General features: G+C 40.6%; 1 protein-coding gene across 6 annotated transcripts in view; it reads right to left on the bottom strand.

Annotated features, from left to right (window-relative positions):
- PFKFB1 (6-phosphofructo-2-kinase/fructose-2,6-biphosphatase 1) overlaps positions 1-26,457 on the bottom strand; it is an 81,181-nt gene that overhangs the window by 30,445 nt on the left and 24,279 nt on the right. For 3 of the 6 annotated variants that reach the window (XM_072744901.1, XM_072744902.1, XM_025989077.2), the window contains 7 exons: positions 13,236-13,361; positions 9,718-9,811; positions 8,815-8,881; positions 7,470-7,544; positions 6,909-6,965; positions 4,404-4,525; positions 226-433 (listed from right to left, as the gene is read on the bottom strand). In XM_072744901.1, coding sequence (XP_072601002.1) covers positions 226-433; positions 4,404-4,525; positions 6,909-6,965; positions 7,470-7,544; positions 8,815-8,881; positions 9,718-9,811; positions 13,236-13,361 — 749 coding nt within the window. Of the gene's footprint in view, positions 1-225; positions 434-4,403; positions 4,526-6,908; positions 6,966-7,469; positions 7,545-8,814; positions 8,882-9,717; positions 9,828-13,235; positions 13,362-22,178; positions 22,279-26,457 lie in introns of those variants that run through there. The other 3 variants (XM_072744903.1, XM_072744904.1, XM_072744905.1) reach the window with 3 other exon arrangements.

Genomic DNA, 26,457 nt, shown 5'->3' with positions numbered 1-26,457 from the left:
AGTGCCAAGACCAAGCTGCAGATGCTATTAGTGCATGGGAACCATTCAAGGATGGGTTAAGGCTGAGCGGCTGATTGGGTGGAAGAGCGAGTGTGACCAGAACCTACTTTTACCCTGTCACTGAATTCCCCCATCATCAGGACCCAGGCAGTGGCTGTACCACCCACCCACAGCCCACCTGGGCCAGTTAATCCAATGCCTGGGGGTGTGTGGGACCCTTCCTACCTGCTTGCCTCGAGCTGAGAGGCCAGAGTCACCTCCGATGCGGCCTCTGAGGTTGAGTTCACTCTCACCATGCCGGCATAGGTAGATGGAGCGGGGTGTGACGTGGATGTTCATGAGATAGTAGACTGTGCGGCTCTGGATGTGGTCCTGTACTCGGTTCACCATGTAGCGTGTGCCCACATCGAAGATCTTGATGTAGGATAGGTGGCTGGGCCGGCCCAAGCAGGAGCAAGGGCAGCTCAGGGGATGATGGTGGAGAGGCTGATCCCAAGACAAAGCCCCAACCACATACCCTGCCTTCAAGCCTCTTCAGTGCACCCTTCACCCATCTTTCCTCTAACAAAATGCCATGCCTTGCCCTATTCTGGGTACCTGTTCTAGAGACTTGGCTCCTGTCCACCCCGAAGAGCTCACTGCCTGCTACCATATCCCCCTGTCTCCTTTCTTCAGTTTCAGTTTGATCCAGGCTATCTTTTCACATCTACTTTTTACACTCCAGTCATCTGGGCTCTCTTCTTTGTGGTTCACACTCCTGAAAAACTCAGAGAAAAGCTGTAATCCCATGTCCCTGGCTGCCTTCCACATCCTACTGACAGCTCCTGAATTGCCTACTCACTCTTTTAAATCTCAAGCTGAGCTCTGTACCTCTATTCTTTAAGTCTCTGCTATGATATATTGTATTTGACAGTCTATAGGCAGCTACCAGATTGGGTCTGTATGCACTTGTGTCTGTGTGTGTGTGTATGTCTCTCTCCTCACTCAGAAAGGGAAAAGTGTTGGTTTTTTCCCCTGTAATGCAGTTAACAAACACACCCTCTTCTGTTTTAAGCCTTGTGTTTGAGGTGGGGACTCAGCATCTGCCCTTTGGGAACTCTTAGGCCAGTCAAGAACATGGAAACACATGGCCAATGCTAAACACCCCTTCCATAAACAGTCATTCACTCTTTGTGAATGTGTGCCAAGTATTGGGATATGGGAATACAGAAGTGGTACACAACATGGAAATCTTGTGGTCTTAGTTTCAAGCCCCCCTTTTATCCCTCTTAATTCTGTGCTCTAGTCATGAACTAATAACTATACACAGAGTGATAATAATCAAACTATTCAATAACCTGTCTGAAGAGGAGCTGGGAATGGGTAGCACTGACTAGTCAAAAGATTAGAATAATGATCTTATGAGGCCCCTGCTGTGCCAAGCATGAATCTTTTAGTTGTTGGACTATAAAGGAGTTCAAGGAAATCCCTGGGAAGAGGTAGGGAAGGCTGCAACAATGGGGTGACAGACAGCAACCCTGGGTGCACAGTAGCAAAACAAAGTAAACAGAAATAGCTATACTAACCCAAGTCATGTAAGTCAGTGGCTGATGGGTTTGGCTTCATAAAGCCTCTCTTCTGATCTTCCTAGAGAAGCCTTTTTTATCTCTGAAGTTTTATTTTTATTTATTTATTTATTTATTTATTTATTTATTTATTTATTTATTTAATTTTTATTGGAGTTCAATTTGCCAACATATAGCATAACACCCAGTGCTCATCCCGCCAAGTGCCCCCCTCAGTGCCCATCACCCAGTCACCCCAGCCCCCCGCCCACTTTATCTGTACCATACTTAATCATGACCATCCCTGTCATCTGTGTCAATGGTTCCCACAGGACACTTGCTGAGCACTTTTTTGCGTGTGTATACCTGTCAAGGAGTGGGGACTTCGAAATACATAAATCCCCATAATCATCCTAGGAATAAGGGATTATTAGCTTTGTTTTATAGAAGAGGAAAATAAAACACAGAGAAAGGAAATGATTTGTGTAAGGTCAATCTCTCCAACTATCTTATCCAGAACTCTCAGAACCGAGGGGTAGAAAATATCTGATGTAGGCTTGTTGCCTAATGACTGTCTGTTCCTGATGCTAGGTCCTGGATAGCTCTAAGAGAACTTCTGAATTCCTCAGTTTGTCTGATATTCTAGGTGCCTTCACACACTGGCCTTGCTTGGCCTCACTTCATGGTCCCACATCCACACCTATGCCCACAATTTCTCTGTTTCAATCTAGCCTTCGTTCTTTTGCTAGAATATTCTCTAAACTCCTGTACTCTTATTCAGATTTAACTACACCATTCCAAAATGCTGTTCTATTTCCTTGAAAAGATATTCCTTGCCTGCTTTCCAAAGCTGAGTTGCTATGCATCCATTCCTCAAGAACCAGCACATTCAATCTCTCTAGGAAGTCTTCTTTGAGCCTTGGATCATGTGGAGTCATTTACGGGTGCTTCCCACCAAAAATATTATATTAGCTAATGCCCACCTCTTACCATGTGTAATCTAAAACAAAAGTTATAAGCTATATTACAATATGAAAACGTCCTATGAATTTTTTTTTTCATTTTGACCACATTGATGCTGGTTTTGAAGTTAAAATAGCAAAAGCTTTCCAGATTGTTTTATTTTTATTTTTGGTAGCCTAAACCTTTCTGGTATCCCAAATACATATCTAGTCTACCTGCACTTGGTGAACCTGGTCTTCCAGATCTCTTTTTCCAATCTGGGGTAAGTTTTCTCCTTTGTGTTCCTTTAGCCCACTTGGTTTAACATTTCCACAATTCTGATCAACTGCACATTCATTGTCTTCTCTGACCAAGTGGGTATTCTATCACAGCAGGAACAGCCCTTCCCTCTTTGGATTCCTAGGGCACAGCTTTGGCTGAGCCCTGATACATAGACTGTAAATGTCTGTTGATGTAAAATGATTAAATAAAGCCAACCCTCAGAATATGTCATATTCAGTCCCAAACACTAACTGAGCACCTGTAGAAGTCTAGGCTGAAGGCTAGGGGCTGTCTCAATGTCATTTTTCCACTTTAGCTCCCCTTCTTCAAGCTTCTTTCACTATAAGCTGCTAGCCTATATGGTGGTTTTGTGGAAATATGAAAAAGTTATACTTTCCTGAGGGCAGAAACATCTCCATTCCAGCACACATGTCTCAGTGAGAAAAACAAGTATGCCCTTGACCTGGTTGTCCTTGCACAGTGAACAATCTTTACAATTGTACATAAAGGTCCTGCTCCTTGCACCAAGTGTCTAAGCCACATGTGACACTTCTTTATGATTTAGGCATGTGGGAGGGGGATAACCAGGCTGCAGGGATGAGATAACGGTTTGAGTAAATATTTTACTGACCCATTATGTGGCCTCAGGTAAGCCCTTGCTCTCTTCTGTATCTCAGTTTCTCCATCTAAGGAGCAATGCAGTAACAATACTTACCTCTTAGGACTTCAGTTGGACAGAAGGATGCTCTTTACATTTTTTAATGACTATTTGAGGTCTCCTTATACTTCTCACTTGGGGCCCAAAGGGTCTGAGTGACCACAGTCTCTTCTCATCACAACCCATTTTCAGGATTATGGGAATATACTATGTCTAAAATTCATATATTCTCTGCACTACTAGCTAACATGTTTCTAATTTTTAGCTGGCAATATGAATGAGAGTTTAATATTTTTCATGTGTTTTTCCATATGTCAAGGCACGATGGAAGCTACCTGCAGATAGAAACCACCTCTTGCCATTATTGATATCCTTACATACACCACAGCTCAAAGAGGCCAAATATCTATTGATTGAAGAGGAACATGGATTTTGTGAAAAGAGACATGAGTAAGAGACAAAATATGATTAAAATCCTAGTTCTACCCCTTGATTTGTACTGGGAACTTGGCAAATGGTTTCAGCTAAGACTCAATTTTCTCTTCTTGAAAAATTATAAGCATAAGATCTATTTTGGCTTCCTTTATAGGGGTGCTGAAGGGATTCAGTAGAAATAAAGAACGTGAACATGTTTGGAAGCTGAAGTGTCATCCCTGTGTAAGGAATGCTTTTGAAAAAAAATAATAGCAACAACCACAGGTGGGAAGCATTTGTTCCTAGAAATCAGGGTCCTTAGCTGTCCATATTGCTCAGGAAGGCACCACCTTAACCATCTCATAGACATTTTACATCTCAAGGACTACCTCAGATAATTAGAGTTTGGAGGGTCCTAGAAGACAAATAATCAAATCTAGCTCCATGATTTTACAGATAGAGAAGTTGAGGCCCAGAGAGGGGGGGACATTTTCCCAGGTCCTAAAGGACATCAAAATAGGGTTAAAGATCCTGTCTTGGATTTTAGGGTTATGCGTTCTTACCTATCCAGTTCATCATCCAAGGGTTGGTAGTTGACCTCATAGCACTCAATTCTCTTTAGAAAGTCTTCCAGAACCTTTTCCCGGTCACAGTCTATGTAATCAGGGCTGCCAAGTTTTACTTGCTAGGAAAAGGGAGAATAGGGAAACTGTAAGAGACAGAGACTCTAACAGTGATCTTTGGAAGTGCTCTTAGAGATCATTGAGTACAACATCCCTCATCATGAAGATTAGGAAATTGAGGCTTAGACAAAGGGTCTTGCCAAGTTTACAAAGTCAGTCAATTGAAGATAATTTGGATTGTGTGACTGCTTATTCCTTATTTCTATGTGATTAAAAAAGGTCTGTTATAATATTGTACTCACTTCTAAAGCACACAGTGTCTAAGAAGAACAATTAAAAGAACATGTGGTATATATACACAATGGAATATTGCTCAGCCATCAAAAAACTGAAATCTTGCCATTTGCAACCATGTGGATGGAACTAAAGTGTATTATACTAAGCAAAATGAGTCAATCAGAGAAAGACAATTATCATGATTTCACTCATATGAGGAATTTAAGAAACAAAACAGAGGATCATAGGGGAAGGGAAGGAAAAGTAAAATAAGATGAAATCAGAGAGGGAGATAAACCATAAAAGACTATTAATCATAGGAAACAAACTGGGTTGCTGGAGGGGAGGTAGATGGGGGGAAAGGGTAACTGGGCGATGGGCATTAAGTAGGGCACTTGATATAATGAGCACTGGGTGTTATATGCAACTGATGAGTCACTAAACTACCTCTGAAACTAATAATACACTATATGTTAATTAATTTAATTTAAATAAAAAAGGTAAAAAAAAGTAAAAGTATAATTGTGATGTGAGAAATGGTTGAAGAAGAAGAATAGGAGATCTTGGCCAGGGGTCATAATGGCTTACATGTATTGAGTGTTTAATGAGAGAATATGGCATGCTGGCTTTAAATTTCTAAAAGGTTGATGGCTCCTAATCCCCCAATGCCTATCTTCTCCACCCACATTTGCCATCTCATGAATGGCACTATCATCCACTCAGTTATCTGAGTCTAAAAAGAATAGAGGAGTCATCCTAGATGTGTCATCATCCCTTACCTCTCAGCAGACACCAGATCCTTTCCACTCTATCTTCTAAATATTCCTCCCATTTATTTCCATTCTCTCTTTCATGGATGCTTACTTTAGCTTTGTGACTAATTTACTCTTGTCTACAGTCTTGTTACTTCCAATGTATTCCTCATACTAGCAGCCAGAAAGATATTTTTAACATGAACATCTGACCATGGCATTCCCCTGCTTAAAACTCTTAATCATTTCCTTATATATTTTAGGGCAAAGTGTGAACTATTTTATTAGGTGACCCATTTGTCATAATTGACTCCAAGACTATTTCTTCATCTCATATCTTATTGTTCTCCTATTCTTCCACACACTGCTCTAGCTAACTTAAACTACTTATAGTTCCCTGGAGATGCCATAATTAGTATATACTATTCCTTTATATCCAATTCTTTGCCTGCCAAGTTCCTATGTATTCTTCAAGGTTCAGGTCAGCTATTGCTTTCATTGAGAAGCCTTCCCTGATACACATGTATCCCTCCCATGTAAGGATAGGTACTCAACAGTGTTTTCCCACAGCCTCTTTTATTTCTTCATCTCAGCACTGACTCATAGTTATGTCTATAAACTTGTCAGTATCTCTCACTTGACTGTGATCTCAAGGGCAGGATTTTTCTCTGTCTCTAATACACAGAATAGACCAGTTTAGTCATATAGATTAAATTTTTGTTGAATCAGTAAATGGCTGGATAGAAGGGGGGATGAAGAAGAGAGGGATTGGACATGTTCTATGTCTCAAGAGGAAAAAACAGGACAAATCAGTGAAAATTTCAGGGAGGCAGATTTCAGCTTGATTGAACTGCATTTGATAAAAGCAATGAGTCTCTTGTCACCGGAGGTATGAAAAAAAATAGACAAACATTTAGCTGAGATTTCAAGTATTTGATGGAGGGTTGAGGGAGATAACCTATAAGATTTCTTCTGTCCCTGAGCTCCAATAATTTCATGAAATAAGGAACAATAAAATGTGGTGGGTGATCCAGTTCTAGACCACATGCCTAGGATATAAGAGCAGTTATATTTCTGATACAAGCCTGAGGTCTAGTCCCAGTACTACTTCTTTCTGGTTGTATGAATCCTTGAAAACTCTTTTTTTGGAATCTCTGTTCTCTCTCTCCAACAATGAAATGATACCTAACATAAAGGTTTATTGTAACGAATCAGTAAGAGATGCTTGGTGCCCACTGCATATTAAGGACTCTATATTATGTTGGCTACTTTACATTTCATAGGATTATTATAGGACAGGATGGTCAGGAAATACTTCCTATAGGAGAAGAATACCACCTTTAACCTCATAGAAGTCTTTTTAGGCATTATCCAAACCTGAGGAAAAGTAAGGAGGAAAGGGTAAAGTGCTCCTTACCCTGATGTTTTCTGCAATGATGCCAGGGTCATTACAGATAGACTCAATGAAAAAGACCTATAAAAGAAAAAGAAGAGAAATTTAAAGCAAGGAATTATGTTTGGTAGTGCCAACCATAGCTTCACTTCTTCACAGTGGCTCTGAGTTATCCCCAGGGGGCATCTCTGACAACATAATTTCATACAGTGCTACTTTTAGGATTTTGAGTTTTATGAGGCATATTGACTCTAAACTGAATGGCTTTAAGTTATTCTTTTATGTTTTTATTGGGTTTTAGTTCTTATATATGCTTTTTGTAGTGCTTCTCTTCCCTCCACCCTCACTTCCACCTCCCACAGTGTCAGCCTGTCAGCAATTATCTTCCATTACTAATATGGCACCTCTTCTTTCCTGTTCTGTTTTGCTGCTTCTAACTGTGATCTAGAAAGCCATATAACAAATTAAAGCCTGACTTAGGCTGATTTGTAGCTGATTTGGCAGATTGCAGTCCTTTGGTTTACCTTTCTTTAGGATTTGTACTAGATAAGTAGGTTCTAGATAAGAGTGGGAGTGTTACTATACCTTGTAACCATGTTCTTTAGCAAACTGCAGAATTAGTGACCGTCGTTCTCTGGTAGTGTTGGTGGCATCAAAAACCTATAGGCCAATGATGACATTGGGTTACTCTGAATGTGGTTTTTGAGAGAACACCTACTCCTTGATTATCCTTGTGCTAAGTGGAAGGCTTCCAGGGTGAGATAGAACTTGACTGAGTTTTGAAGGATAGGAAGGATCTGATACTGATTTATGGCAATATCTCAAGCATTTATTGAGCCCTTGCTGTCAGTCCAGAAATGTAGCAGACTGTAGGCATAGACAAGAGGAAACCTGTAAAATTTTATTAGCGTCATTTTATAGATGAAATAGCCAAGGCTTTGAGGAAAGATTTGCTTTAACCAAGGCCACCAAGAGTGGCTGACAGAGCAGAGCTACAATGGATTTTCTCAACTCCTAGTTGAGGTTTCTTCCTTCTCTATCACTTTGGAACTCTTTAAGAACAGGTAACAACTCCCTATCCTCAGCACCTTAGGTGGGACTATTTAAAGATCTCTTCTCCTTTTAGAATTCACAAATCCTACCCCAAGGGTTTATAATATTAAATTGACTAGATTTTTAGGTAAATCTCTAGAACTCAAAAATGTTTGTACTATAGTCTTTTTTAAAAATATATTTTATATTTATTTATTCATAAGAGACACACAGAGAGAGGCAGAGGGTGAATAAGGCTCCCTGCAGGGAGCCCAATTCAGGACTCGATCTCAGAACCCCAGGATCATGACCTAAGCCAAAGACAGACGCTCAACCACTGAGCCACCCAGGCGCCCCTGTACTATAGTCTTAAACTGTGTTGTAGTCTTAACTCTTGGGGGTGGAGTGGTAAAGCATAGTGGTTAGGAATGTAAAAATTTTTTTAAAAAATATTTTATTTATTTATTCATGAAAGACACAGAGAGATGCAGAGACACAGGCAGAGGGAGAAATAGGCTCCATGTAGAGAGCCCAATGTGGGACTTGATCTCAGGACCCCGGGATCAAGCCCTGGGCCAAAGGCAGATGCTCAACTGCTGAGCTACCCAGGCATCCCAGGAGTGTAGATTTTGGAGCTATACAAACTGAATTCTAGTTTTGGCCTTGCTGCATACATGCTGTGCCACCTTGAGGAATTATTTACTCTCTCTGTGCCATTTTTTTTTTTTACTATAAAATGGAGTATTAACAACAACATGCCTGTCTTATGGGAGAGGGTGGAATTAAATTAATATGTGTAAAATACTTATAATAATGTGTGGAACATAGCAAATGTTCAATACATTTGAGGGGTCCTTCATTCCAGCAGAAACTTGAGGGAAAATGCAAATTTCTTTACCGCAACATGACCTTCCTCATGGCTGAGATAGTCATGGACATCCTTAAGGGCTGCCAGGGCACACTGCCTAAAAAATAAAGAGAAAGAAATGGAGACAATCCCTATCCCCAAGATGAGTTCCTCTCTATTTTTCTCAATTGTCTTTTGCACCATCTCTCAGATATCTCACATTAAATTATTAATCTATGAAACATATACATAGGGTATCCTATATTCCAGACACTATGACAAGCACAGAGAGGTCACATAGTTGAAAGTGGCTTTGTGGGCCAGGCATAAAGTGGCATACCCAGGAAAAGTGGACTAATGACAGAGCCATAATATTAAAAACTCCAATCTTTGGGGTGATAGAGCTCAAGTGGAACTGATCCTTAAACCCAGTTAGAGTTTGAGTATATGGTCTGTGAAATAGAGGGCATTCCTGGAATGGGTACCAGTACAAGCACAGGTATAATGGTGGCAATATATTCATGCATTTGGTAAAAATCTATTTAGTGACTATTCTTTGCTAGGTTCTTTTATAAGGGCATGGATCAATAAATGAGATATAGGATCTGTTGTGGAAATGGTCAGTGTCGTAGAGGAGAGAGACCTTGAGATTGAATAGATGGGACTGGAGATACTGAAATGGGCCAAGCTATTGAGACTCTTAAATGCTAGGCTGAGAATTTTCCACTTTCTCTTGTAAGGAGTAAGAGACTGAGACCATTAGTTCCTAAGTTCTTAAGTAGGGGATGGCCATGGGTTTTGGGTAGGCTAGAGGAAAGGCTTTCCCAATCAGCCTTTGAGAGTCTAGAAGATCTCCTTGCTAACCCAAGTAACTCTGCCCCATGCCCCCATTATCTTAACAAAGCCCTCCTTCAACAATGGGCAGCACAGTTCTATAAAATAGTAGGTACTTACTTCCTGATAAGTAGGGCCTCCATATTGTCTGGGAGAAAGAATTCATAGTTCTTGTAGCTCACTGCTTCCCGTCGGTACTGGCCTAAATTAAACACTGAAAGCAGGGAGACCTGGTGAAGAGGTTGGAAAGATTCTAGTAGAAAAATATTTAATTGCTGGGAGAGATTTCGGAGGTAGAAGGAGGTATAATTTGTGCCTATATAATATGCTTATAAAGCTTCAAATTGTGGCTACCAACTCACTTATTCCTTACAACAACCCTGCAACATAGAAATTACAATCCCATTTTATAAATTAAGAAATTTTTTTTCTAGATGCCACTCTTTTTTTATAAATTTATTTTTTATTTGTGTTCAATTTGCCAACATATAGAATAACATCCAGTGCTCATCCCGTCAAGTGCCCACCTAAGTTCAGAGATAAGAAGTAACTTTCATAGTTAATAAGTGGGAAGCTGGGTTTCAAAACCAGGTCTGTTTGGCTCCAAAGGTAGTGGACATTTTACTATTCTATTTCATTATAAATTCCAACCCTTTTAATGCCCTATTCTATTGGAACGATAAGGGAAAAAAATCCAGTGAATAAAATCAATCACTAACGGTCAGTGAGTTAGCAGGTAACAGAATTAGACTGGGCCTCCTGAAACCTAGCTCAATGTTATTACATTCTCCTGTATAATGATAGAGAATCCAAATTTATTGCCCTCTCTAGGCCATACTTTTTCATCAGTAATAGTGAAAAACTGAGAGAAGGTAAGGAAAGGAGGAGAAAGAGGATAAGAGGCTAACACACTATTTCATTCAATAAATACATTCTGATGTACATTCTGTAAAGCAGGACATGAGTTCTGAAGCCTCAAAGATAGACCAGATATGTATGATGGGGACTCAAGGAGCTTACAATCTAGCAAGTAGGACAGACAGTAAACCAGTAAACAGAGTTCCCACAGAGTTTCTTGAGTTCTCTGACAGACGCATTTAAAAGAATAAGGGGAAGGACAGATTAATTATACTTAGGGTAATCTGACATGGTTTCCAGTAGCATTTGAACAAGTCCTTTTAGGAAGGCAGGCCTTTTTATAGGTAGGCATGGGGGATGGGAGTGGGGAACAAAAACATTCCAGGCAGAGGAATACTATAAGCAAAGGTATGACATTGGCAAAAGGCAGAACATGTTTAGGGAATGATGAGTCATTCACTGTGACTGAAGCCTGAGAGACTGGCAGGGGGGGATCATGGAGGGCCTTGAACAACAGGTTAAAAATCTTGGGCTTAAACCTGCAGGCCAAGAGGACCTGTGGAGGTATGGTAAGCTTTGTGCTTTTTGAAACATGGCTCTGAGGCTTTGTGCTCTGTGGGAATGGACTATATTGGAGCAGATGGAAAGCGTGTGCATTAAGGCAGAGACCTATCCACCACAATCCCATATTCCCCTAACATCCAACAGAAACTACGTGGAGCCTGTAGTCCTCCACAAGAACGATCCTTTCTCTTCTCTTTTGCCAATGTTCTACTCCTCCCACAGGACCAAGCTCAAATATATCCTACCTGGAAGCTTTCTCTGCCTTCCAGTTGGTGATTTCCTCTGTGAGCCCCCTCATTACCCTGCTCTAGGATTCTTTAAGTGACCATGAGGCATTCATATGCATCCCAGCCAGATAGAAAACTCTTCAAGGACAGGGTGTGATTCATTGCCTAGCATGGGTTTTAGCACATAAAAAACATTGGGAAACCCTTCATCAGTGAATAAGAGAAAGTGCATGAAGGAAAAGAAATGGGATAAAGAGAGGAGGAGACTTGAAGAGAGGGAAGGAAGGGGGCAGATAGATAGGGTGCTGGGATGGGCAAGAGAAAGAAGAGGAAGAGAATGGAGAAAAGGTGGAGTACATGGCCAACGTGGGATTATTTTTTCCCCCATCTGTAGAGCCAAATAGCAGACCTGGTACAGTGGGTATCAGGCTTTGGAATAAACCAGATGTGGGCTCATTTCCTGGTTCTTTCACTCAATGGCCATGTGCCTTTAGTGGGACTTCACCTCTTGGGCACTAATTTAATCAATTGTAGAATGATGATAATACTAGTTTCTTCTTCATGGGCATTTTAGAACTTAAGAATAGATGTTCGTTCTTTGAGGACAGACATCCTGTCCTATAGAGAAGTTTGCCTAATATCCAACAAGATCTTTGGCACAGCTGTGTGCTCAATGAATAATTAAAGATCGAATAAATAAATAAATGCCCAAGGAGAACTGTTTGCTGCACTAGGGAGCAGTGCCCCATTGAGAGAGAGAGAGAGAGAGTCTAAATACTTGCTTAGTGCATCAGTAAAGGAGGAACATGGTCCAAATAAAATTTTTCAGATAAGTTGATATTCTTTGAAAGCATCAATATAGTCATTGAGGGTAAATAAAAAACATTGGTAGACATTCTAACCTTTACTGTTTTTATTCTGAGTTGCATAAGATATGGGAGCACCCTATCTCTTACTGTTTAGAGCCTCTAAATGTCTTAATTTGATCATACATGAGAGGGAAAGCAACATGATCTGGTCCCCTGCTCCCGGAACAGCTCCTGGGGAGAGACCTTATACACACTACAACAACAGACTCTGTAGTTAGCATTGGCAGAGGGGGCTGTAGGAAGGGATATGGGAACTCAGGGAAGTACAGTCCTCTTAGGGGGAATAGAGGAATCAAATAGGAACAGAGCGGGGATACGGGGTGAGGGGGTTAGAGAAATCAAATGGAGAATAGGAAAGAGCAAATACTGAATAAACAATAGTAAGCAGAAAAGAGACCACATTGAAGAGAATGGAAAGTTGGAAATATGGAGTGAAGGAGGAGGTTGATAGGCAGGGAAGGAGGCCCCTCTGGAGGTGGAAAAAGGCAGGACCACTTCTGCCTGGGGAGGGGAAGCCAACAACAAGCTGAAACCTAAGGAGAGGCTTGGAGAGAGCAGATGTCTTCTGGACTCCAGAGGACAAGGTTAGCTAAGGTGCCCAGCTTTAGTGAAGACCCTGTGGGAACCCCTGGGCTGTGGCTTCAGTGTGCTTGACTCCATATACCCTAAGGCTTAAAGAAGATCATAAGGTTTTGAGTAAACGGTAATGCTAATCAAAATAGTAATATTGGTGTGGTAATAATAATAATGGCAATAAACATAATAATGATAATAAAAATACTATATTACTCATATGGTTGTGTTAAGATCTTGCAAAACTGGAGGTCCCTGAGAACAGACATTTAGTCCTGTTAATTGTCCTATACCTAGTACCTAGAATACAGTTAGGCACAGAGTATGTGCTCAAGAAATTGTAAAACTTTTAAGAGTGCAGTGGTGGTGGTGGTAGTAGTAGTAGTAGTAGTAGTGGCGGTGGTAGTAGTAGTAGTAATCTTAAGATTGGTAATAATGTTTTGAGGCATTCCTGGTACTGAGGGAATGTCCTTTCTGAGGCCTGCTACCTTACTCTTCAGCTAGTGGCCAGTAAGGGGCTGTAGAACAAATGGTTTCAGAAACATACCTTTAGTTGGTGTTCCTATCCAGTTGAGATATCTTGTGAGCTTCGTGGAGATGTAGGTCTTTCCTCGAGCTGGTAAACCCACCATGATCACCATTGTGGGGGAATTGGTAAACTGGGGTATTGACGCTGGAAAATAAACAACATCTCAAAAGCTTATCCCCAGGTTCCCATGACCTTCTGGTATCATATTAGAGGTGTAGAATTAGAAAAACATCCTTCCTACCATTGTAACAGCAACAACAATAACAAAAACCTGGACATTTTCTTTTTTTTAAAGATTTTATTTATTTATTTATTCATGAGAGACATAGAGAGAGAGAGAGAGAGAGAGAGAGAGGCAGAGACACAGGCAGAGGGAGAAGCAGGCTCCATGCAAGGGGCCTGACATGGGACTCGATCCTAGGTCTCCAGGATTCCACCCTGGGCTGAAGGTGGAGCTAAACCACTGAGCCACCGGGACTGCCAAACCTGGACATTTTCTTTTTTTTTTTTAATTTATGATAGTCACAGAGAGAGAGAGAGGCAGAGACACAGGCAGAGGGAGAAGCAGGCTCCATGCACCGGGAGCCTGATGTGGGATTCGATCCCGGGTCTCCAGGATCGCGCCCTGGGCCAAAGGCAGGCGCTAAACCGCTGCGCCACCCAGGGATCCCAACCTGGACATTTTCTAACTGACTTCTGAATTCATCAGAAAACTGAGATTACAATGTAAATAGCTAACCCCAATCCGTAGAGATAGGCAGGCATCTGCAGGGAGCAACAGGGCCCAGGTATTTCCTTATCTTTCATAGATACTACTGCATAACATATAAAGTCATAAAAAGACTCAGCTAAAAAATTTTTAATAAATTGTTAAAGATTGGTTGTGAGCTAGTATGAGAATGTGAACCCCTGGGGGCTGAAGAAATAGATGGTTTTGCATCCTCTAAGAATTCCATCAGGTGCTGACAGAGAAGACAGAAGAATCCTGAGATAGATGTCCTGTAGTTCTGGCTTGGAGAGGAAGACAGAAGAGCAGCCATTGCTGAAATTGTGCCCAGATCATTCTCCCTTTGTATTCTATGAAACAAAAACCTTAGTCTTCACAGAGAAAGGGAATGCAAATGTAGTTTGGGAGCACTGGTGGAAATTAACTGCAGCTAATAAAGAGGAATGGCCAACACTATTGAAATTCTGCCCAGACCCATCTACTCCATCTCCCCTAAAGAAAATAATCTTTAATCTGCAAGGAAGGGCAACAGAAACTGAGGACACTGGGAGAAACTCACCACAGCTGGAGAAGAATAATGGAAAAAATGCTATAGCCCAGGAAGCATAGGAATATGCACTAAGCCCACCATTATAGTTAGAGAAGAGGCAGGAACACATGGGAAGGTCACACCTCCAAGACTGAGGATAATAAGCCTGCCTAAGGTTGAGACTTAATTAGACTAACATAAAATGGCATTGGTCCCCTATTCCCTACTACCAGGTAAAATAATAGAAGACTGCATCTTCAAAGGATGCAAAAAATAATTGTCTCCCTCCAGAGAGTAACACAAAGGGAAGAATCAAGGCAAGAAAAAAATAGTCTGAAGAGACAAAGAAATAATCAGGATCAGACTCAGTTATGATACACATGTTGGAATTATCAGGCAGAGAATGTATAATAGCTAAGATTGATAAGTTAAAAGGTTTATTGGAAAAGGTAGACAACATGTAAGATCAGATAGATAATTTCAGTATGGGGATGGAAAGTATAAGAAAGAATCAAATGTAAATGCAAGAGAAAAAACACAGTAATAGATCTTAAGGATTTCTTCAATGTTCTCATAAATGAACTTAACATAGCTAAGGAATCAATGAACTTGAAGATAGGTCAGTAGAAATTACACACCCTGAAATGCAGAGAAAAAATATATATAAAAAAGAAACAAACAAAACACAACAACCCAGAATAAAACATCCAAGAAATATGGGAAAGTATCAAATAGTGTAATATATATGTAATATATAAATATCATGTACATATATGTATATACATGCAATATATATGTAATTAAAATAACAGAGGAGAAGAAGGAGATAATGGGAAAGAAGAAATACTTGAAGAGAGAATTGCCAAAAATTTTCAAAATTGAGTTATTGATTATAAGCCATAGATTCAGGTATCTCAGAGAATACCAATCAGGATAAATAAAATATAAAAATGAACCACACCACACCTAGACATATCAAATTTAAACTGCAGAAAATCAGGCAAAAATAAAATACTGAAGAAGGCCAGGGAAAAGGGGCAGTAGGAACACCTTACCTACAGAAGAACTAGGAGAATTATATTAGACTTCTTGTCAGAAGCCACATAAGCTAAAAGATAGTGAAATAAAAAATTTAAAGCTTTGAAAGTTAACAACAGTAACAAAAACAACAAAACCCACAGACCCTGCCAATCCAGAATTCTAAAGTAAGCAAAAATATCTTTGAAAAATAAAGGAAAAATAAATACTTTTAAGACAAACAAAAACAGGAAATTCATCACACCAGACCTGTCATATAATAAATATTAAAGAACAATATTTAAGCAGAAAAGATGTGATATAGGTCAGAAAATTGGATCTACATTATTAAGGAAGAGCATTAGAAAAGGAATAAATTAAGGCAAAATACACCTTTTATTTTTCATATTATTTTTTTTAAATTAATTTTTATTGGTGTTCAATTTACCAACATACAGAAAAACACCCAGTGCTCATCCCGTCAAGTGTCCACCTCAGTGCCCATCACCCATTCCCCTCCAACACCCGCCCTCCTCCCCTTCCACCACCCCTAGTTCGTTTCCCCGAGTTAGGAGTCTTTATGTTCTGTCTCCCTTCCTGATATTTCCCAACATTTCTTTTCCCTTCCTTTATATTCCCTTTCACTATTATTCATATTCCCCAAATGAATGAGAACATACACTGTTTTTCCTTCTCCGATTGACTTATTTCACTCAGCATAATACCCTCCAGTTCCATCCACGTTGAAGCAAATGGTGGGTATTTGTCGTTTCTAATTGCTGAGTAATATTCCATTGTATACATAAACCACATCTTCTTTATCCATTCATCTTTCGATGGACACCGAGGCTCCTTCCACAGTTTGGCTATTGTGGCCATTGCTGATAGAAACATCGGGGTGCAGGTGTCCCGACGGTTCATTGCATCTGAATCTTTGGGGTAAATCCCCAACAGTGCAATTGCTGGGTCGTAGGGCAGGTCTATTTTTAACTCTTTGAGGAACCTCCACACAGATTTCCAGAGTGGCTGCACCAGTTCACATTCCCACCAACAGTGTAAGAGGGTTCCCTTTTCTCCGCATCCTCTCCAACATTTGTTGTTTCTTGCCTTGGTAATTTTCCCCATTCTCACTGGTGTGAGGTGGTATCTCATTGTGGTTTTGATTTGTATTTCCCTGATGGCAGGTGATGCAGAGCATTTTCTCATGTGCTTGTTGGCCATGTCCATGTCTTCCTCTGTGAGATTTCTCTTCATGTCTTTTGCCCATTTCATGATTGGATTGTTTGTTTCTTTGGTGTTGAGTTTAATAAGTTCTTTATAGATTTTGGAAACTAGCCCTTTATCTGATATGTCATTTGCAAATATCTTCTCCCATTCTGTAGGTTGTCTTTTAGTTTTGTTGACTGTATCCTTTGCTGTGCAAAAGCTTCTTATCTTGATGAAGTCCCAATAGTTCATTTTTGCTTTTGTTTCTTTTGCCTTTGTGGATGTATCTTGCAAGAAGTTACTGTGGCCAAGTTCAAAAAGGGTGTTGCCTGTGTTCTCCTCTAGGATTTTGATGGAATCTTGTCTCACATTTAGATCTCTCATCCATTTTGAGTTTATCTTTGTGTATGGTGAAAGAGAGTGGTCCAGTTTCATTCTTCTGCATGTGGATGTCCAATTTTCCCAGCACCATTTATTGAAGAGACTGTCTTTCTTCCAGTGGATAGTCTTTCCTCCTTTATCAAATATTAGATGACCGTACATTTCAGGGTCCACTTCTGGGTTCTCTATTCTGTTCCATTGATCTATGTGTCTGTTTTTGTGCCAGTACCACACTGCCTTGATGACCACAGCTTTGTAGTACAACCTGAAATCTGGCATTGTGATGCCCCCAGCTATGGTTTTCTTTTTTAAAATTCCCCTGGCTATTCGGGGTCTTTTCTGATTCCACACAAATCTTAAAATAATTTGTTCTAACTCTCTGAAGAAAGTCCATGGTATTTTGATAGGGATTGCATTAAACGTGTAAATTGCCCTGGGTAACATTGACATTTTTACAATATTAATTCTGCCAATCCATGAGCATGGAATATTTTTCCATCTCTTTGTGTCTTCCTCAATTTCTTTCAGAAGTGTTCTATAGTTTTTAGGGTATAGATCTTTTACCTCTTTGGTTAGGTTTATTCCTAGGTATCTTATGCTTTTGGGTGCAATTGTAAATGGGATTGACTCCTTAATTTCTCTTTCTTCAGTCTCATTGTTAGTGTATAGAAATGCCATTGATTTCTGGGCATTGATTTTGTATCCTGCCACGCTACCAAATTGCTGTATGAGTTCTAGCAATCTTGGGGTGGAGGCTTTTGGGTTTTCTATGTAGAGTATCATGTCATCGGCGAAGAGGGAGAGTTTGACTTCTTCTTTGCCAATTTGAATGCCTTTAATGTCTTTTTGTTGTCTGATTGCTGAGGCGAGGACTTCCAGAACTATGTTGAACAGCAGTGGTGAGAGTGGACATCCCTGTCTTGTTCCTGATCTTAGGGGAAAGGCTCCCAGTGCTTCCCCATTGAGAATGATATTTGCTGTGGGCTTTTCGTAAATGGCCTTTAAGATGTCGAGGAAAGTTCCCTCTATCCCAACACTCTGAAGGGTTTTGATCAGGAATGGATGCTGTATTTTGTCAAATGCTTTCTCTGCATCTAATGAGAGTATCATATGGTTCTTGGTTTTTCTCTTGCTGATATGATGAATCACATTGATGGTTTTACGAGTGTTGAACCAGCCTTGTGTCCCAGGGATAAATCCTACTTGGTCATGGTGAATAATTTTCTTAATGTGTTGTTGGATCCTATTGGCTAGTATCTTGTTGAGAATTTTTGCATCCATGTTCATCAGGGATATTGGTCTGTAATTCTCCTTTTTGGTGGGGTCTTTGTCTGGTTTCGGAATTAAGGTGATGCTGGCCTCATAGAACGAATTTGGCAGTACTCCATCTCTTTCTATCTTTCCAAACAGCTTTAGTAGAATAGGTATGATTTCTTCTTTAAACGTTTGATAGAATTCCCCTGGGAAGCCATCTGGCCCTGGACTCTTGTGTCTTGGGAGGTTTTTGATGACTGCTTCAATTTCCTCCCTGGTTATTGGCCTGTTCAGGTTTTCTATTTCTTCCTGCTCCAGTTTTGGTAGTTTGTGGCTTTCCAGGAATGCGTCCATTTCTTCTAGATTGCCTAATTTATTGGCGTACAGCTGTTCATAATATGTTTTTAAAATCGTTTGTATTTCCTTGGTGTTGGTAGTGATCTCTCCTTTCTCATTCATGATTTTATTAATTTGAGTCTTCTCTCTCTTCTTTTTAATAAGGTTGGCTAATGGTTTATCTATCTTATTAATTCTTTCAAAGAACCAACTCCTGGTTCTGTTGATCTGTTCCACAGTTCTTTTGGTCTCGATATCATTGAGTTCTGCTCGAATTTTAATTAACTGTCTTCTTCTGCTGGGGGTGGGGTCTATTTGTTGCTTTTTCTCTAGTTCCTTTATGTGTAAGGTGAGCTTTTGAATTTGAGATCTTTCCAGTTTTTGAATGGATGCTTGTATTGCGATGTATTTCCCCCTCAGGACTGCTTTTGCTGCATCCCAAAGATTTTGAACAGTTGTATCTTCATTCTCATTAGTTTCCATGAATCTTTTTAATTCTTCCTTAATTTCCTGGTTGACCTTTTCATCTTTTAGCAGGATGGTCCTTAACCTCCACATGTTTGTGGTCCTTCCATACTTCTTGTTGTGATTAAGTTCTAATTTCAAGGCATTATGGTCTGAGAATATACAGGGGACTATCCCGATCTTTTGGTATCGGTTCAGACCCGATTTGTGACCCAGTATGTGGTCTATTCTGGAGAAAGTTCCATGTGCACTTGAGAAGAATGTGTATTCAGTTGAGTTTGGATGTAAAGTTCTGTAGATATCTGTGAAATCCATCTGGTCCAGTGTATCATTTAAAGCTCTCATTTCTTTGGAGATGTTGTGCTTAGAAGACCTATCCAGGGTAGAAAGAGCTAGATTGAAGTCACCAAGTATAAGTGTATTATTATCAAAGTATTTCTTGAGTTTGGTTATTAATTGGTTTAAATATTTGGCAGCTCCCACATTCGGGGCATATATATTGAGGATTGTTAAGTCCTCTTGTTGGATAGATCCTTTGAGTATGAGATAGTGTCCCTCTTCATCTCTCACTATAGTCTTTGGGGTAAATTTTAATTTATCTGATATAAGGATGACAACCCCTGCTTTCTTTTGAGGACCATTTGAATGGTAAATGGTTCTCCAACCTTTTATTTTCAGGTTGTAGGTGTCCTTCTGTCTAAAATGAGTCTCTTGTAGACAGCAAATAGATGGGTCCTGCTTTTTTATCCAGTCTGAAACCCTGCGCCTTTTGATGGGGTCATTAAGCCCGTTCACGTTCAGAGTTACTATTGATAGATATGAGTTTAGTGTCATCATATCTATTCAGTCCTTGTTTTTGTGGATTGTTCCACTGAACTTCTTCTTAAAGGGGAGTTTTAAGAGTCCCCCTTAAAATTTCTTGCAGAGCTGGTTTGGAGGTTACATATTCTTTCAGTTCCTGCCTGTCTTGGAAGCTCTTTATCTCTCCTTCCATTTTGAATGAAAGCCTTGCTGGATAAAGTATTCTTGGTTGCATGTTCTTTTCATTTAGGACCCTGAATATATCCTGCCAGCCCTTTCTGGCCTGCCAGGTCTCTGTGGAGAGGTCTGCTGTTACCCTAATATTCCTCCCCATAAAAGTCAGGGACTTTTTTTCTCTTGCTGCTTTAAGGATCTTCTCCTTATCTTTGGAATTTGCAAGCTTCACTATTAAATGTCGAGGTGTTGAACGGTTTTTGTTGATTTTAGGGGTGGATCTCTCTATTTCCTGGATCTGAATGCCTGTTTCCCTTCCCAGATTCGGAAAGTTTTCAGCTAGGATTTGTTCAAATACATATTCTGGCCCTCTGGCCCTTTCGGCGCCCTCAGGAACCCCAATTAAACGTAGGTTTTTCTTCCTCAGGCTGTCATTTATTTCCCTTAATCTATCCTCATGATCTTTTAATTGCTTGTCTCTTTTTTCCTCAGTTTCCCTCTTTGCCATCAACTTGTCTTCTATGTCACTCACTCGTTCTTCCACCTCGTCAAGCCTCGTCGTTAGGACTTCTAGCTTGGATTGCATCTCATTTAATTGATTTTTAATTTCTGCCTGATTGGATCTAAATTCTGCAGTCATGAAGTCTCTTGAGTCCTTTACGGTTTTTTCTAGAGCCACCAGTAGCTGTATAATAGTGCTTCTGAATTGGCTTTCTGACATTGAATTGTAATCCATATTTTGTAACTCTGTGGGAGAGTGGGCTGTTTCTGATTCTTTTTTTTGAGGTGAGGTTTTCCTTCTAGTCATTTTGCTCAGTGCAGAGTGGCCAAAAACAAGTTGTACTGGGAAAAGGAGAAAAAGAGAGAGAAGGAAAGAAAAGAGAAAAAGAAAAAAGAGAAAGAAGAAAAAAAAAGGAGAAAAAGAGAAGAAAAAGAAAGAAAAAGAAAGAAAGGAGAAAAAAGAGAAAAAAAGGGGGTGGGGTGGGGTGGGGGAAGCAATCAGAAATCAAGAAGAGAGAAAGAGAAAAAAAAAAGCACAAAACAAAACAAAACAAAACCAAAAACAAACAAACCAAAAAAAAAAAAAAAAACAAAAATAAAAACAAAAAACACGGGGGAGTATCTTCCGATTCTGTATACTTTAAGTCCCTTGACTTCCCTTGGAACTGGTCTGAGTCGCTGGTCTTCTGGGGGAGGGGCCTGCTGTGCTGATTCTCAGGTGTTAGCACTTGGGGGAGCTGCTCTGCCCCTGCCTGGTGCAGGGCTCAGTGGGGGTTGTTCACCCCGTGAGGCCCCGGGAGGAAGCCACAGTGGCGGGGGCAGCTCTGGGACCCTGGATTCAGCTCCCGCAGTAGCTCCGGGGCTCTCCGTCTGCAGGGCCTGGGGGCTCCGGAGCGGGGCCGCTGATCTGCTCAGCTCGGGGGCAGGAGCGTCCTCGCTGTCCTGGGCCCTCCCGGCCTCTGCCTGTCCCGGGGGAGGCCGGAACCTGGGCTGTGTCCCGGCGCCCTGTGCTCCGGAGCCTGCGCTGTTGGATTCGCGGTCCCGCCCCGCAGCCCCCTCCGCGGAACCGCCGCCCGAGCCCCTCCGAGCTTTTCCCGGAGCCGCGCCGCCCCCTCGGCGCGGAGCTTCTTCCTCTGCCTGAGCCGCCGCCGCCGCCGAGCTGCTCCCGGAGCCGCGCAGCCCCCTCCGCGGAGCCGCCGCCCGAGCCCCTCCGAGCTGTTCCCGGAGCCGCGCCGCCCCCTCCGCGGAGCTTCTTCCTCCGCCCGAGCCCCTCCGAGCTGCTCCGGGGCCCGCCGAGCGCTGCAGCCCTTAGGGAGCTCGGCGCACTCTCCGGGACTCAGTTCCTCTGTTACTGTCCCAGGGAGCCTGAGGGCATCCCCGCCTTTCTGGGGATCCTGCTCCAATTCCCCGGGAGGCCTTTCCGCGGGGAAGGTTGGTGCAGCTCCTGCTCCTCCGGGACGGGGCTCTCCTGTCCTGGGGACACTCGCCCCGGCCTCAGCCCGGCTCCTCGCGGGGCCCCTCCCCCTTGGAGGCCTTTTGTGTCTTTATTTCTTTTTCCCCGTCTTCCTACCTTGATAGAAGCGCGAACTCTTCTCACTGCAGCGTTCCAGCTGGTCTCTCTTTAAATCTCAGGCCGAATTCGTAGATTTTCAGGATGATTGGATGGTTTTCTAGGTAATTTGTTGAGGACAGGTAACTTGGAGACCCTACTCTGCCGCCATCTTGCCCCTCCCTCTATTTTTCATATTATTAATTGTTCTAAAAGACAACTGATTGGCTAAAGTAATAATAGTAATACCGCATTGAGTGTTCATAGCATATATCAGAATGAAATAAGCACAAAAAAGATACAAGGAAAGAGAGGAAGAATCTAGGAATATTTCTGTTATAAAGGTACTTGTTCTACATATAAAGCAATATAGTGTTATTTGAAGGTAAACCCAAATTATTTTCAAAATACATTGTAAACTCCAGGGGAACCACTAAAAAAGTAAACACACACACACACACACACACACAGATATAGATGATAAGTAAACACAAGCAATAAAATGGGATCATAAGGGATCCCTGGGTAGCTCAGCAGTTTAGCACCTGCCTTCAGCCCAGGGTGTGATCCTGGAGTCCCAGGATCGAGTCCCACGTCGGGCTCCCTGCATGGAGTCTGCTTCTCCCTCTGCCTCTCTCTCTCTCTCCCTGTGTCTCTCATGAATGAATAAATAAAATTTAAAATATATAAATAATAATAATAATAAATTGCAACTGCCCTTTCTCCAACACATGCTTTAAAAAAAAATGGGATCATAGAAAATGCTCAAATAAAATAAGAGAAAGCAAAAAAAAAAAAAAAAACGATAAAAAAAGAAACAAAGAGGTCTGGGAAGGTGGTGGTGGAGTAGGAAGACTCTAGGCTTGGCTTGTCCCACAAATACAACTAGATAACAATCATATCATCCTAAATAATCACCAAATCAACGTGGAAACTGGCAGAATAAACTCCACAACTAAAGGTAGAGAAGAGACCATATCAAAGAAGGTAAAAAAATGTGGAGACACATCTTGGGAGAGAAACAGATTATGGCCACCATGGCGGAAAGGAACTGCAGTTGCAGAAAAAGACAAGAAACAGGCTGGCACACTGGGGAGCCCACAAGAGGCAGACAAACCCCCATGGAAATTGGCTTGGAAAGTGAAAGGGGCTGAATTTTGTGAGTTCTTGCAACAACTAGGGTTAAAAGTCTGGAGATTTAAAGGCCAGCAGCATTGGCTCAGCGAAAGCACAGAGAGCATTAGGATGCTCTTAGAGAGAAAGCTGGGCAAACAGCCTATGCACATACAACTTGAAAATAGCAATCTGAAGAGTGCCTGGAGAATACAATGAGGAAATTATTTGCTCCTCTTGGAGCCTGTCAGTGTCTTTGAGTGGTAGCATTCACGGAAAAACCCATCTGGTAACAAAATGAATGGCAGGCACCATTCCCGCCTCCCAACCCTTTAGGAATGGGACCACTTGTGGGACCCAACCAGCGCTTACATTTGCTACCCAACTAGCTTTTGCCAAGCCCTCCCCCGCCTCTGGTGGAACTTCCCTTCCCAGTCATGCTTGCCTCAGTTCCATTGTGGCAGGCTTCTTCTCCTAGAAGACCAGCCCAAATCCCCACCCACATTTCATCCCTCTAGCCAGGAGTTTTGTGGAGCCTCAGTTCTGGCAGCAATGTTAAAAGCATAAGCAGACCAGAACATACCTAGTTAAAACTTGCCACACTCAGACCAGGTACCAAATATTGCCCACAACAGGGAAAGAGAGCCTCTGTAGATGACTGGCCTGAAGGATAAAGCAATCAGGACACAATGGCAGAGCACATGCAGCACAAATTGGAGACATGCTCGGAAGCACTAGGCCCTGGGGAATAGGGGACAATACATTAAAGGGTATTACAGGAACTCTTCTTCATCAGGTGATTATCCTCAAGAACAAGAGAAGTAGCTGACATTCCTTACATATAGGAACATGCATAAGGACTTAGACAAAAGACAGAAAAATTTATTCCAAATGAAAGAACCAGAGAAGGTCATGACCAGAAGTCTAAGCAAAAGAGATATAAGTGACATGCCTGACAGAGAATTTAAAGTAATGATTATAAAAATACACACTGGACTTGAGAAAACACTGGAAGTCACTAGTGAGAACCTTAACACACAGATAAGGAATAACATAACAGAGATAAAAGGTTCAATAAGGGAAATGAGAAACACACTTGATAGAATGAACAGCAGACTGGAAAAAACAGAAGAATAAATTAGTGATCTAGAAGACAGAGTAACAAAGTAATCAGGCTGAACAAAAGAGAGAGAAAAATAATTATGTAAAATGAGAATAGACTTAGGGAACTGAGAGACTCCATCAAACATAATAACATTCATATTATAGGGATCCTAGAAGAAGAAAGAGAAAAATGGGCAGAAAATTTACTTGAAGAAATAATAGCTTAAAAAAATCCCTAATCTGAAGAAAGAAATAAATATCCAGATCCAGGAGGCACAGTGATGCTCCAACAAAATCAGTAAAGCATATCCACACCAAAACATATGGTAATTAAAATGACAAAATATAGTGATGCTTACAGGCAGCAAGTCAAAATAAGACCATTACATACAAGGGAAATCCCATAAGGCTATAAGTAGAATTTTCAGCAGAAACCTTGTAAGACAGAGGGAATGAAGTGATATATTCAAATTGCTGAATGGGAAAAATATACAGCTAAATTACTCTAACCAGCAAGGCTATCATCCAGAATAGAAGGAGAGATAAAGTTTCTCAGACAAACAAAAACTAAAGGAGTTTATTATCACTAAACCAGCCTGCAAGAAATATTAAAAGGAACAATTTGAGTAGAAAGGAAGGATTATAAATGAGTATATGAAGGTAGGAAACACAAATGCAGTAAAAATTAACACTTCAGTAAAAAATCAGTTAAGGAACTCAGAAAATAAAAGGTTTTAAAATATGGCACCATATACCTAAAACATGAGAAGGACAGGAATAATGAGTTCAAACTTAAATGACCATCAACTTAATATAGACTGTTATATACAAGAGATTTTCTATACAAACTTAACTGTAACCATAAACCAAACACACTAATATGTATACAAAGAATGAAGAGAAAGAAACCCAAATGTATTACTAAGGAAAACCAGCAAATCATGAAAGAAAGAATGATCAGAGAAAAACTACAGAAACAACCACAAAACAAGTAATACAATGGCAATTAATACATGTATATATCAATAATTACTTAGAATGTAAATGGACTAAATGTCCCAATAAAAAGACAAGTTAATACAATGGATTAAAAAGCAAGACCTATCTAGATGCAGTCCACAGGAGATGCTTTTTAGACTGAGATACCTGCAGATTGAAACTAGGGGAATGGAGAAACATATATCATACAAATGGATGTTAAAAGAAAGCTAGAGGAGCAATAATTGTATCAGATAAACTAGATTTTAAAACAAAGACTGTCACAAGAGACAAAGAAGGATACTGTGTAGCTAAATGGAGACAATGCAACAAGAAGATATAACAATTATAAATATTTATGCATCCAAATGTGAGCACTCAAATACAAAAAAAAAAAACAGATTAAAACAAACATAAAGAAACTAATTGGTAGTAATGCAATAATAGTAGATAGGGGACCTTAACATTCCGCTTACAGCAATGAACAGATAATCTAAACAGAAAATGAACGAGGAAACAAAGGTTTTGAATGACACATTATACAACATGGATTTAACAGATATATTCAGAACATTCCATCTTAAAACACAACACACATTTTTTTTCAAGTGCACATGAAACATTATCCAGAATAGATCACATATTAGGCCATAAAACCAGTCTCAACAAATTAAAAAAAAAAACAAAATCATACCATGTATCTTTTCTGACCACAACATTATAAAACCAGAAATCAATCACAAGAAAAAAATTTATAAAGACCACAAATACATGAAGGTTAAATAACATACTACTAAATATGAATGGGTAAAACAAGAAATCAAAAAGTACATGGAAACAATTGAAAATGAAAACAAATGGTCCAAAACATTTTGGATGCAGCTAAAGCAGTTCTACGAGTGAAGTTTATGGCAATAGAGACGTACCTCCAGAAGCAAGAAAAATCTCAAATGATCTTACACCTAAAGTTAGAACAAGGTAGAAAAAGAAAAACAAAGAGCACCTAGCTGGCACAGTCAGTAAAGCATTTGACTCTTGATCTCAGGGTCATGAATTTGAGTCCCATGTTGGGGGTAGAGATTAATTAACAGAGTTTTTAAAAAGA

This window comes from Vulpes vulpes, chromosome X, assembly GCF_048418805.1.
Source record: "Vulpes vulpes isolate BD-2025 chromosome X, VulVul3, whole genome shotgun sequence".
Taxonomy (NCBI): Eukaryota; Metazoa; Chordata; class Mammalia; order Carnivora; family Canidae; genus Vulpes; species Vulpes vulpes.
This window is presented reverse-complemented; position numbering and strand designations above follow the sequence as displayed.